Consider the following 13,138-nt stretch of genomic DNA (forward strand, 5'->3'; position numbering starts at 1 on the left):
AGAAATCTTCAAAGTCCCTCCTGAACAATCCTTATCCTGAAAATACATCATAATGAAATCTTAAAAGAGTGTTCAAGTAATCAGGACTTTGTTTTTGAATATAATCAGTAATTTCAATGTTGTTGTTTCAAGCTATCGTCACAAAATACACACTAAACAGTTAGCATCTGTCTTGCTGCTGAAAAAGATGAGGAGTGTAAAAGATGGGGCACAGTGCTTGTTTCTGAAAAAAATGAAACTAAAATTCAACCTATTATGATTCACCCCAGTGAATAAATTCCTCTATAGATTTGCAGCAAACTTTTAATTTTCTAATTATGAACTATTCATTTTGTAGATTATCGATTTTAATTTCTTTTTAACTTTCTTAACGTCTAAGTCAATTTCCCTTTCATGAGTACATGTGATTAGGGAATGCAACTGGCCCAAGTAAAATAAGACCAAGAGAGCCAAGCACCTGGCAAAATCATGAGGCCTTTTATAGTCAAGCATACTTGAATGCTGGATTATCATTTACGGTATCAATTTATAAACTCTTTTTATAAAAATTAAGTCTACCTTCTTACGAAGTGAATTAGATGCAATACTGGCAGGTACCATGTCTCTCTTTTGTTTCAAAAACCTGGTAAAATACCTTTCACCCAGGAGTCACTCAATGTCCTCGTTATTAGTGAAGATTCTTCAATTTCCCAATAAATACATCTTCCCTCCAAAACTAGCTCCATGCTGCCAACTTCCTTTTGTTCTATAATTTCTTCTCTCAAAACACTTATTCCAATCATCACTTGCTCGTTGCTACCATCTAGTCCGACTCTCATCTTATTCTTTTAAAACTTTCCCCAGACACTGTCTCTTCCAATCTACCAAACTAAGACTATAAACGTACCAATTTTATCATACTCTTCCCCTGTTCAAATGTTTACCATGGGACATGAAGGCTTTTTCCTATTAATCAAGGCTTCTTCTATAATAATCCTATTCTTACTACCTGAAATATATTAAAAGAAAATAAGCTTGCTCTGAATGTTCTCCAAAGAGATTTAGTTCTAAGCTACCAAAAGAAAGTGTTCGTGAAAGTCACTCAGTCATGTCTGACTCTTTGCGACCCCATGGACTATACAGTCCATGGAATTCTCCAAGCCAGAATACTGGAGTGGGTAACCTTTCCCTTCTCCAGGGGATCTTCCCAATCCAGGGATCACACCCTGCATTGCAGGCAGCTTCTTTACCAGCTGAGCTACCAGGGAAGCCCAAGCTACCAAAAGGCTGCTCTTAAGTTTTCACCTCAGTGCAACCTGGCATTCACATCCAGATACAATCTCCCCCTGCCCCATCCCCAGCTATCCAATATTATCTCACCTCTGAGAACCTAATCCACACAAGGGGACTTTCACTGTCTCCTAAACAAGCCTCTCCATTCAAAACCTTAGCATATTTCTCTAATAAACTTTAGAGGTCTACACATATCTTGGTCATCTGCAGTCTACTAAAGAATTTATCACTTATATCAACAATTTTGACACTTGTATATTTATAGACTATACAGCTCCTAATGTAAGATTTTTGCATTTAGTGGTAGGCATTAAATCATTCTCACTGATTTCATACTGATTTGCTTAGATGTTCCTGAAAAATAGGGTCTTGGTCCTGTATTTCTATTTTCCCCTTAATTTCTGATTCAATATCCCATTGGTCAGAGCTTGGGGTCCTGAGAATTACAAGTGACTTTTTCCCAGTCCAACTGGACCACAGAAGAAACTCACTGGAGACATGGCTACTGTTCAGACACAATAAGCCTTTTAGTGAACAAGAATAAAAGTGTGCCATAACTCCCACTCTACTGGCTTTGAAATGAACTGGCTTTTTTAAAGCTGCAGAATCAGAATATTTCCTTGTAATGCCAGATCTCTATGAAATCCTTACAGTAGGATTTGCTTCCCTATTTTCTGTTGAGTGACTGTTTTGATAGGCTTTATTATCTGCAGGCTGTCTTTCTGTTGATTATTTCTATATAATAAAGGTGAATTTTTTTTAAAGTCACAATTTAGTCCCTGAAAAGCACTTCAGAGATAATTTTGTTGAATACTTTTATTTTATATAGCCCTGTTATTGAGTTTTTTGCATTCTGATTCTTTAGGATGGAGGCTACTTGGTGGTCATTTCTAGACTTCAAAAACAACAATATGAGGAACTCCTGGAATACAGTGACCAGATTTTAAGAATAGAAAAATAGAAAGTGGGGTGACTCTCAGGGTCAGCCTGAGGCTTTTATTTATGCACAATTAATCCCAGTCACCACAGTGCTCGTTTCTTCTGGTTAAATTTTTATTTTACATTTGAACAAGAAATGCATTAAGAATAGGATGATAAGAAAGTCCTAGAGTCTGGCTCTGCAGGTATTAGGTCCTCACTGAATCCTAGTGCCCAGGGACTCTGTGCTCTATGGAGATCGACCACACTCTTTACCGAGGCTTCCACAGGAGCCATATCAGAACCTTAATCCTGATATCTCACGCACATGACACCAGAAATTTAAGACACAAGTGCTTTAACTGATAATTATCATTTATCTAACTATAAATACATTTATCAATTTAATTTGTATTGGTCTTTTTTTGGGGTAGGGAGGTAGTCTAGAAGCATGGGGTTGTAAGCAAGGAAAAAGCATTCTGTATTGTATAAGGCAATTAAATATTTAATCGCGAAATTTTTTTCTCTCCTCTTTCACTGTCTTTTCTTTGCCGTACTTTTTTTGTTGTCTCTCTCTTTTCCCCTCTCTGTATTTTTTAGGATAGCACTCGCATTGATCTTTCTAAGAGACCAACTTGTTTCTGAATTTAATATAACTCCAACTATAGGGAACAGACCAAAGCAAATGGGAAGCTTCAGGGAAAGGAGGAAGGGTGACACCTGCTGGAAGAACCACTGGTGGTTTTCATTCCAAATAGAATCTCCCTGGAAAATGCAGATACACACAAAACTTCACATAATTATCAAGAAATGAGGCCCCCTGAAGCACACTTATGAGCTCCAGGATGAGAACAATAAAATAGCTAATTTTTACTGAGCACTTACCCTGTGCCAGATGCTTTAATGTATAAACCTCCTTTAGTCCTCACGAATACCCTGAGGTAGGTACTATCATTTGTAGATAAGGACACTGAGGCCAAGAGAACTTAAGTAATTAAACCAAAGTCAATAGCTACTGAGTTGTGAAGCTGGATTTAAATCTAGGGACATCAGAATTCTTACCCCTAAACTATACTGCCAGCGATCTTCCCAACCCAGGGATCGAACCCAGGTCTCCTGTATTAGAGGTAGACGCTTTAACCTCTGAGCCACCAGGGAAGCCCAACTATATATATTAATTACACATATATATAAATAATATAATTTAGTTATAATAGATATACTTTTTCTCTTATTTCAGTGGTACTTCTGAAAGGTAAGTAACAACTGAAGGCAGCATGATAAAACAAAACAGGTCTCAAACATTATTCCACATGCTCTTAAAGGTTTCCAAATCCCTCTTGACATACATTAAATCACAGAAGAGGAGACGCTTCCCTGCTACACTGAAGGATCAAAGGAAAGGTAAAGAAACAACAAGGAACAGGATTAATAGTACTAGAGATAAAGTCCTAGGGATAAAGGGATGTATATGCTCATGAGCGGAGACACGGATCTTCATAAACCATATGTAGTATAAAACAATAGAAAATCAAAGGAATTAAAGTCACTTCTGTGTCTCACGCTAAGCTTCCCCCAAAATTAAAAACTGTATACATACTTAGCTTCCTCATCTTCAAAGGCTATACGTCCTCATCAGAAGACTTACAGAACTAAAAGATGTGAAAAGCATTGAAGGAAACAGAGCTGAATAGTCAGCATGTTAACTGGCAGACAGCAAAGCATCACAGAAGAGAACAAGCTAAAACCACTAACAATTAATAATATATCTCTTTCCCTATGCATCCCCTGCTCAGCATTCTTTCCTTCCGAGCTCTGCTTATGTTTTTAAGGGGCTTCCCAGGTGGTGCTAGTGGTAAAGGCAAGAATGATGGAGTGGGTTGCCATTTCCTTCTCCAGGGGATCTTCCTTCTCCAGGGATCAAACCCACATATTCTATGTCTCATGCACTGCTTGTGGATTCTTTAGTAACTAAGCCATTGGGAAAGACCACAAAAGATATAATATGAAGTAAACAAACTAATTCCAGAAGCCACATTCTCAAATTCCTTAAATGTTGTCAACATACTGTACATTCCCATATGGTATACTGTTATACACAGAATAATAGATAACAAAGTCATATCAATGTTGTTAGCCACTGGGCTCTGGCCCTTTCTCCACACCTTCTGATTGGTCTGACTGATGTGAACTCAACCCTCCGGTAGAAGAACTATGAGTATGAACAGATAAGGTTCCTTGCTATAGCATCCTCTATTTCTGTCTTCACAACACTGATTAGCAAAAATGTATTCAGAACAGAGGTAGGGCTCAGTGTAAAGTGAAGACAAGAAACTCTGACAATTGATTTTGAGGATTAAGGTCAAAGTCCACTTTTGCTTTCTTCTCACTGAATAAAGGTTAGGGAGTTTGCTTGGTCTCTCTCCCCACCTGTGTGTACACTCTCTCTCATATATGTACATAGTTTAAGAAACTAAGCCCATTCCAGGACTTCCCTGGTGGTCCAGTGGTGAAGAGACTGTTTCCATTGCAGGGGGCATGGGTTTGATCCCTGGTAGGGAACTAAGATCCCACATGCCATGAGGTATGGCCCAAAAAATAAAAGAAAAGGAAATTAAGTCTATCCCTTTAGTGCCATACTCAGAAGAATAAGTAACAATATTAATATATCCAATAAATCATACAATTCTAATGACTGCTGTGAGTCACAAAACTGCACTGATCATAAGCTTCAGTTCGTGGAACACTACTGGTTTCTGTGCTTATGCAGAAATGTATGTACATACGTATGTGTGCTGAAATGGTTTAGTCACTCTTTAGACATTCAGGCTTCCCTGGTAGCTTAGAGGTTAAAGCGTCTGCCTGCAATGTGGGAGACCTGGGTTCAATCCCTGGGTCAGAAAGATCCCCTGGAGAAGGAAATGGCAACCCACTCCAGTATTCTTGCCTGGAGAATCCCATGGACAGAGGAGCCTGGTGGGCTACAGTCCACAGGGTCGCAAAGAGTCGGATACGACTGAGTAACTTCACTTTCACTTTCTTTCAAGTCTATCAGAGTACATGAAGCAAGAAATACTTGAAATATCACTGAGACATGACTATGACTATCTGTTTAAAACCACTTCCTTTTAAACTTGTTCTGATGAGAACTTTAATAACATTACCTAATAGTTGGGTAGCAATGGGAATGTTCTGCCTCTCTGCCTTAATTTGCATACCACAATTCCTGCTCTATTATTATACATTAATAGATAAGTCTTAGTACCTAAGACTTGACTACACAAGATATAGAGAATGAAATGAGACTATATTTGTGAGAAAAAAATACTGTAGAAATTATAAAATGCTACTCAAAGATAAGGATTTATTATTGTCAGCTCTATCTTGGTATTATTGAAGACTCTAGAGGTTAATTACTTATAAAAATTCAAAAAAGATCTAGCTGTCAAAATGGACTGACCCCACCAGTATTATTTTAAACAGACTACTCTTGGGTGATCAACTTACCTCGATGGAGAGGAAGACTGTTCAGTTCTAGGGATGTAAACTCACAGATACAGACATACAGTCTCTCGCCCTCTTTTAGACTGGGAATGGTAACAACTTCTACAAAACTGCTGGGGAACTGTCCTGAAAATAAAAGCAAACATTTTCAGTATTAAAATTCCTTTTTTCTATTTGTGTACCAAGACAAAAACCTTTTTTTGAGCTCATTTACAGACCCCAAATTAAAAACTCACTGAGTACTCATAGCTGGAAAATCTACTGTAGAAAATGTGCAATGCACAAAATTAGGTGCCTGCAGAACACAGAGAGTGCAGTTCAGTCCAATAAGCGTTTAATGGCCGTCACTCTATCAAAGGCACACCGCAGAGGGGAAAAAGAGTAAGACAGCCTTGGCCCTGAAAGATCTTGAAATCTAGTTCAGACATAAAATCTAATTCAGACATAAGCAATAATTCAGTCTGAAATCCAGTGTCAACTCATAGGTATACAAATTGCTATGGAAGTTCAGAGAAGGCAAGAAATTGGGTCAGGAAGAAGATGAAAAATTTTATGAAAAAAAAAAAAAAAAAAACTACAGTTGAGTCTGAAAGATGGGCAGGGTTTTAATACGTAACAGTAGACAGACAAGCCTGTCAGCTGGAAAGCATCAGAAAGTTTAGCTGATTCCACCTTCTATATATCTCTTGCATCTGTCCACTACCTCAAGACTCATCGTCTCGGTCCAAGCCACGGCTACTTCTCACCTCGATTACTGCAACAACTTCCCACCGCACCTCCCTGCTTCTGGCTTTGCCCTTTCCTATCATTCTTCAATTTGAAGCAGAGAGCTTTGTAAAATACAAGTCTGACTGTGCCTGAAGCATGTTTACAGCAGCCCATTTCCATAACCCCTTTCTATAGCATGCGCTGTCCTCCACGATCTAATCTCTGTTCATCTCCCCAGGCCATCTCCCCATCTCAACCATTCACACTTCATGCCAGACTAAACTTTTCTCAGTTCCTCCAAGCTCGTTTCCTCTTGTTCCAGGGCCCCTGAATAAGCAATCCTCTCTGCCTTTCCTCTTTGACTTCTGACACACCATATTTATCCTAGCTGAGGTATCACATCTACTGGGAAATAAACTATTATCCCCCAATTATGGGTTAAGTATCAACAGCGGCTGTTCTGAGGACTGTTAAGATATACTCCAAGCCAGACATACATAAATATATGCACGTTAAGGCTGGATTTAACACAGATTGATATTGTGGGAGAAGAACTTCTAGCCTCCTCCTGAATTCATGAAAGAAACTGGTGCTAATATATGTTTTCAAGAATAGAAAAAAGGAAACCAGGCACATGCAAAGTGGGAGGTAAGTGCATCTAGGGTACAGGGCAACTTTAATAAATTTAGGTCACCCGGGGATTTAAGAGGGCAGCTGGTACCTAACCATGTCAGCCTGTTAAAGGAGCCTGCAAGGAGAGATGCACTGATAATAGACGCTCGCTCCCTGCTGGTAGAAACCACAGCAAACACATACAGAAAACTCAAAAGGATCTGAAATTTATTCACTGGGCTTGCCATTAAACCTTAATTTTTAATATAGAAAGAAGGGAGCGCCTGTGGCCTATTTTGAATGTGAAGAATCATAAGCCTCTTACCTGTCACATCCTCTTTCTTTCCTAGAAGCCAAAATTCATCCACCACTGCCAATACCTCAATAATATCTCCCACAAAGAGTGGCAGTTCTTCTGACACGCTAGGGCAGAAGTCAAAGATGGCTCGAACCACTGAGCCAGCCTCCATCTTTTAAACCTGGAACGAAAGGTAAAAGAAATGGGAAAGTAGAATTATTTAAGACACTGCAGTATAGACCTAAATCTTGAGAATTATCGTTAAAATATAAAGGTACTTATAATGGAGTCAAAGTAAATAAGAAGTTTTAAAAAATCAGAATGCTATCTCACTTATTTCTTTAAAAAACAATAATTTCCTCATACATTTTCATTGGATTTTCAAAGTCATTCTGGAATCGAAAAAAAAAAAATGACCTATAGCTATGAGTAACAGAAAACATGCAATGTGGAACTGCAGACTTTCCAATATGCCTGAGGAAGGCAATATGGAAATTAACATTTTTAAGGTACAAGGCAAGAGGGTACTTTTAAAATATGGTGTTTAAAACGTTCAGTTCAGTTCAGTCGCTCAGCCGTGTCCGACTCTTTGTGACCCCATGAATCGCAGCAAGCCAGGCCTCCCTGTTCATCACCATCTCCCGGAGTTCACTCAGACTCACGTCCATCGAGTCCGTGATGCCATCCAGCCATCTCATCCTCGGTCGTCCCCTTCTCCTCCTGCCTCCAATCCCTCCCAGCATCAGAGTCTTTTCCAATGAAAAAGGTAGGGAATTGAAATATGGCATTTCATCTATTCCTCATAACTGTATCTTTTTTTGCTTATTTATTTCTTCTCTTTGTATTCCCACATATATTTTATTTTTTCAAGTTTTATTTATATAATTGACATACACCTCTGCATAAGTTTTTGTTTCCCTGGTGGTTTAGACAGTAAAGAGTCTGCCTGACTGCAATGCAGGAGACCTGGATTCAATCTCTGGCTTTGGAAGATCCCCTGGAGAAGGCGATGGCAACCCACTCCAGTAATTCCACGGACAAAGAGAAGCCTAGTGGGCTCTAGTTCATGGGGTTGCATAGAGTTGGACACGACTGAGCAACTAACAGAGTATATTCTGCATAAGTTTAATCATGAAGTGATTATTGCAATAAGTTTAGTGAACACCCATCATTTCATATAGATACAAAATTAAAGAAATGTATTTAAAAATTATATTTTAAACATGTATTTTCCTTCTGATGAGGGCTCTTAGGATGTACACCCCTAATAACTTTCATACATAACATACGCAGTATTAATTATACTGATCATGTTGTACGTTACATCCCTAGTACTTTTTTATCTTACAGTGAAGTGACAGAAAGTTGCTCAGTTGTGTCTGACTTTTTGTGACCCCATGAACTGTAGCCTGCCAGGCTCCTCTGTCCACGGGATTCTCCAGGCAAGAATACTGGAGTGGATTGCCATGCTCTCCTCCCAGGGGATCTTCTCAACCCAAGGACTGAACCTGAGTCTTCTCGGGGAGTTTATACGTTTTGACTGCCTTCATCCAATTCCCCCAGCCACCTCTGCCCTATCTATGGTGACCACAAAATCTGATTTCTTTTTCCGAGTTTGTTTGTATCTGAAGTCTAGTTGACCTATAACACCATGTCAGTTCCTGTTACACAACTTGGTGATTCAATAGTTCCACACATTTCAAAGTGATCACCATGATAAATCTAGTCATGATATGTCATCATACAAAGACAGGAGTTATCAACTGTATTCCCGACACTATACATTTCTCACTTGTGAATCATTTATTGTACAACTGGAAGTTACTTCTTAAACTCTCTCATCTATTTCCTTCCTCCTCCCGCCCACCTCCCCTCTGGCAACTGTTTGTTCTTTGTGTCTATGACTTTGTTTCTATTTTACATTTGTTCATTTGTTTTTTAGATTTCACATATAAGTGAAATCATACAGTATTTGTCTTTCTCTGACATTTCATTTAGCATAATGCCCTCTAGATCCATTCACATTATCAAACATGGCAAGATTCCACTCTTTGTTATGAATTAGTAATATTCCATTACATACACACACACACACACACACACACACAGATATATAATATAACCACATCTTCTTCATCCATTTACCTATTAACAGGCACTAAGTTTGCTTCCTAAGTTTACAGCTTTTGTAAATAATGCTGCAATGAACACAGGGTCTCGTCTCTCTTTCTGAATTAGCTTTTGTCAGATAAACATCCAGGGCTGGAATTGCTGGATCACACGGTAGCCCTGTTTTCAATTTTTTGAGGAACTTCCATACTGTTTTCCATAGTCGGTGTACCAGTTTATATTCCCACCAACAGCGCATAAGGGTTCCCTTTTCTCCAGATTACATCCTTGCCAACACATGTTATTTGGTCTCTTTAACAGCCAATATGGTAAGTGTGAAATGACAACTCACTGCAGTTTTAATTTGTATTCCCTGATGACCAGTGGTGTTGAGCATCTCTTCATGTGCCTGTTGCCCATCTGTACACCTTCTTCGGAAAAATGTCTAGATCCTCTGTTTATTCTTTTAATTGGGGTGTTTATTTGATACTGAGTTGGTTATATCATTTGCAAATTATCTTCTCCCATTCAGTAGGCAGTGTTTTTCTTTTGTTGATAATTTCCTTTGCTGTACAAAAGCTTTTCAGTTTTGTGTGGTCTCTCTCCACAACTACCTTAAACATGGGGGTACTGAGGCTCAGAAAGTTATAAAACTTAATTTGTTCAAGATCACAGAGTTTACAGCAGCAGGGCCAGGATTTGGACTGAGGGCATTCTGGTGCCTACTTACTTCTATCTAAAAAAAAAAGGTAATTTGACCTGAATAACAGCAACAGTAGCACAGATTTAAAATGCATTGAAAAATAAAAATCCATTAAAAAAAATAAAACAAGAAAAGACTATGTAGATGGCGCCTCCAGACAAGACTGAGTACACTATACCACATCAACAGTGTGTATTCTGTTCAAAGAAGCCTACAGTCCAAACTTGGATACTATCTGCTATGGCATCTGTGCTGTTATAAGACAACATGTCTGTTATTCTCTGTCAAGGGAACCTACGTGCATGCTCACCTGGTGGCTCAGATGGTAAAGAATCTGCCTGCAGTGCAGGAGACCTGGGTTCCATCCCTGGCTCGGGAAGATCCCCTGGAGAAGGGAATGACTACCCACTCCAGTATTCTTGCCTGGAGAATCCCATGGACAGAGGAGCCTGGCAGGCTATAGTCCATCGGGTCAGACAGTCAGACACGACTGAGCAACTAACACTTCACTTCAAGCAACAGAAAGGGAGGCAATAAAAACGAGGGCATATATATACTGGAAACCCTCAGGATTACTTTACTCTTCTCCCAGGTCTTTTACAAGAAGCAACAGAAGACCTCCAGAGTGTCCAGGCCCCAAGCCTACTGTTTTTTATTTGCATCAAGTATTCATTTGGTGCTGGTAGAGATGAGGATTCTTTCATCTCACATATAACTATGCTAAGTCACTTCAGTGTGATTCTTTTCAACCCCATGGACTGCAGCCTGCCAGGCTCCTCTGTCCATGGGATTCTCCAGGCAATATTGGAGTGGGTTGCCATGCCCTCCTCCAGGGGATCTTCCCAACCCAGGGATCGAACCTACATCTCTTATGTCTCTGACATGGGCAGGCAAGTTCTTTACCACTAGCATCACCTGAGAAGCTGCTACATATAACTATAACCAACATCAAAAAGCACCGAGTGCCTAAGTACAAAAAAGAATAGTTAAAGCTTCATTAAGTTTACAGTCTAAGAATGGTGTGGACAAACATTTAGGCACATAATAAATTGTTTAGTCTATTAATGCAAAGTACCTATAAGTTTCTAATGACTCATGCAATACAAATGTTACGTATTTCACTTGAACTACTGAATAAAAAGAGCTTATCCTTGTGTTACAGAAACTTTTTTCCTATAATGAGATGACTTGGGTGTACAACAGAAAAGAGAAGTAGCTAGTAACATTCCCCACATCCTCTCCCACCACATATTTTCTTTAAGTATTAAAACACATACAAATCTTCCCTGGTGCCTCAGATGGTAAAGGATCAGCCTGCAATGCAGGAGACCCAGGTTTGATCCCTGGGTTGGGAAGATCCCCTGGAGTAGGAAATGGCAACCCATTCCAGTATTCTTGCCTGGGAAACCCCATGGACAGAGGAGCCTGGCGGGCTACAGTTCATGGGGTCGCAAAGACTCAGACACGACTGAGTGACTGACACAATTAAAAGTCACACACTGAGGAGGCAGCAGAATGTGAATGCAAATTACCGGGCTCCTGGTGTCTCAGAGAGACCAACGTTCGAATCCCAGCTCCACTATATATTAGCTTTTTCACCTTGGATATATTACTTGGGCTTCAGCTTCTTTTAAAAAAAAAAATGGAGATAATCATACTTTCATAATAACCATCAAGAGGGTGACGATAATGATAAAAGTAATTATACTAATGCCTAATAAGGTGACAAATAGATTTAAGGGATTAGATCTGGTAGACAGAGTACCTGAAGAGCTATGGATAGAGGTTCATAACACTGTCAAAAATATGGTTTTTCCAGTAGTCATGTACGGATGTGACAGTGGGACCATAAAGAAGGCTGAGCACTGAAGAACTGATGCTTTTGAACTGTGGTGCTGAGGAAGACTCTTGAGAGTCCCTTGGACTGCAAGGAGATCAAACTAGTCATTCCTAAATGAAATCAACGCTATTTATCCTTTGGAAGGACTGAAGCTGACACTCCAATACTTTGGCCACCTGATGAGAAGAGCTGACTCATGGCAAAGAACGTGATGCTGGGAAAGATTGAGGGCAGGAGGAAAAGGGGATGACAGAGGCTGAGATGACTGGATTTCATCACTGACTCAATGGACATGAGTTTGAGCAAACTCCAGGAGATAGTGGAGGACAGAGAAGGCTGGTGTGCTGCAGTCCATGGGGTCCCAAAGAGTCAGACACGACTTAGCAACTGGATAACAACAATGCCTAATATTTAATTAGCACTTCTATACATAGCACTATGACTTCCCTCCTTGGGTCTTCACAACAGCCCTGCTGTATATAGTTGGTTCCCATTCTGCAAGCTCAGAGAGGTGATGTAATCTGTCCAGGGTCACATAGTAAGTCAGACATGGAACAGGAATGCAGATCTGCCTGTCTTCAAACCCATAACCAGTATGCTTATAGTGTGAAAGCACCTAGGATAGGGGGAACACAGTAGGTGCTCAATAAGTGTTAGCAGTTATTATTAAACATCATTTCCATAATCACCTACATGATTAAATCTGTCAACGATATAGCATCATCAGAGAATGTGATATTTCATGTATACAAATTTGTGATATTTCAAGTGTACAATTTACTATTTCAACACATCAAACATGGTTAACTTTGACCATGTTTAAAACCTAGGCACATAACGTACATCCTTGCCATCAACAGAAAAGACACTGAACACTAACTTAATAATAAGCTCGTTATTAAGACCATTTCTTACTGTACTCTTCCATGACACACAGTACCAGTGCTATGCAAGTTTTAGGTTTTTCTCTTTTAATGTCAGCCTTTGCTCTGCCATCAGTTTATCTCCTTTGTCAACTTTTCTACCTCTCTCTAGATCGTTGTTTATAATCTGCTGGGAGTGGCAGGGAACCACACACACGCCACCAAAATTATTACAAGTTTCTAGATAAATAAAAAGTAAACACACTCCAAGTACGAGGCTCACAAGCCCTTCTGCAGTGGTAAAGTACGTC

At 39.5% G+C, this 13,138-nt stretch overlaps 1 protein-coding gene across 1 annotated transcript in view; it reads right to left on the reverse strand.

The window, feature by feature from the left end:
- Window positions 1–13,138, reverse strand: part of DNMBP (dynamin binding protein) — a 114,506-nt gene that overhangs the window by 73,414 nt on the left and 27,954 nt on the right. The window contains exons 2-3 of the mRNA XM_027960464.3: window positions 7,340–7,493; window positions 5,698–5,820 (exon numbers count right to left, since the gene is read on the reverse strand). Coding sequence (XP_027816265.2) covers window positions 5,698–5,820; window positions 7,340–7,484 — 268 coding nt within the window. The 5' untranslated portion in view covers window positions 7,485–7,493. The remainder of the gene's footprint in view (window positions 1–5,697; window positions 5,821–7,339; window positions 7,494–13,138) is intronic.

Source organism: Ovis aries, chromosome 22 (genome assembly GCF_016772045.2).
Source record: "Ovis aries strain OAR_USU_Benz2616 breed Rambouillet chromosome 22, ARS-UI_Ramb_v3.0, whole genome shotgun sequence".
NCBI classification, from domain to species: Eukaryota; Metazoa; Chordata; class Mammalia; order Artiodactyla; family Bovidae; genus Ovis; species Ovis aries.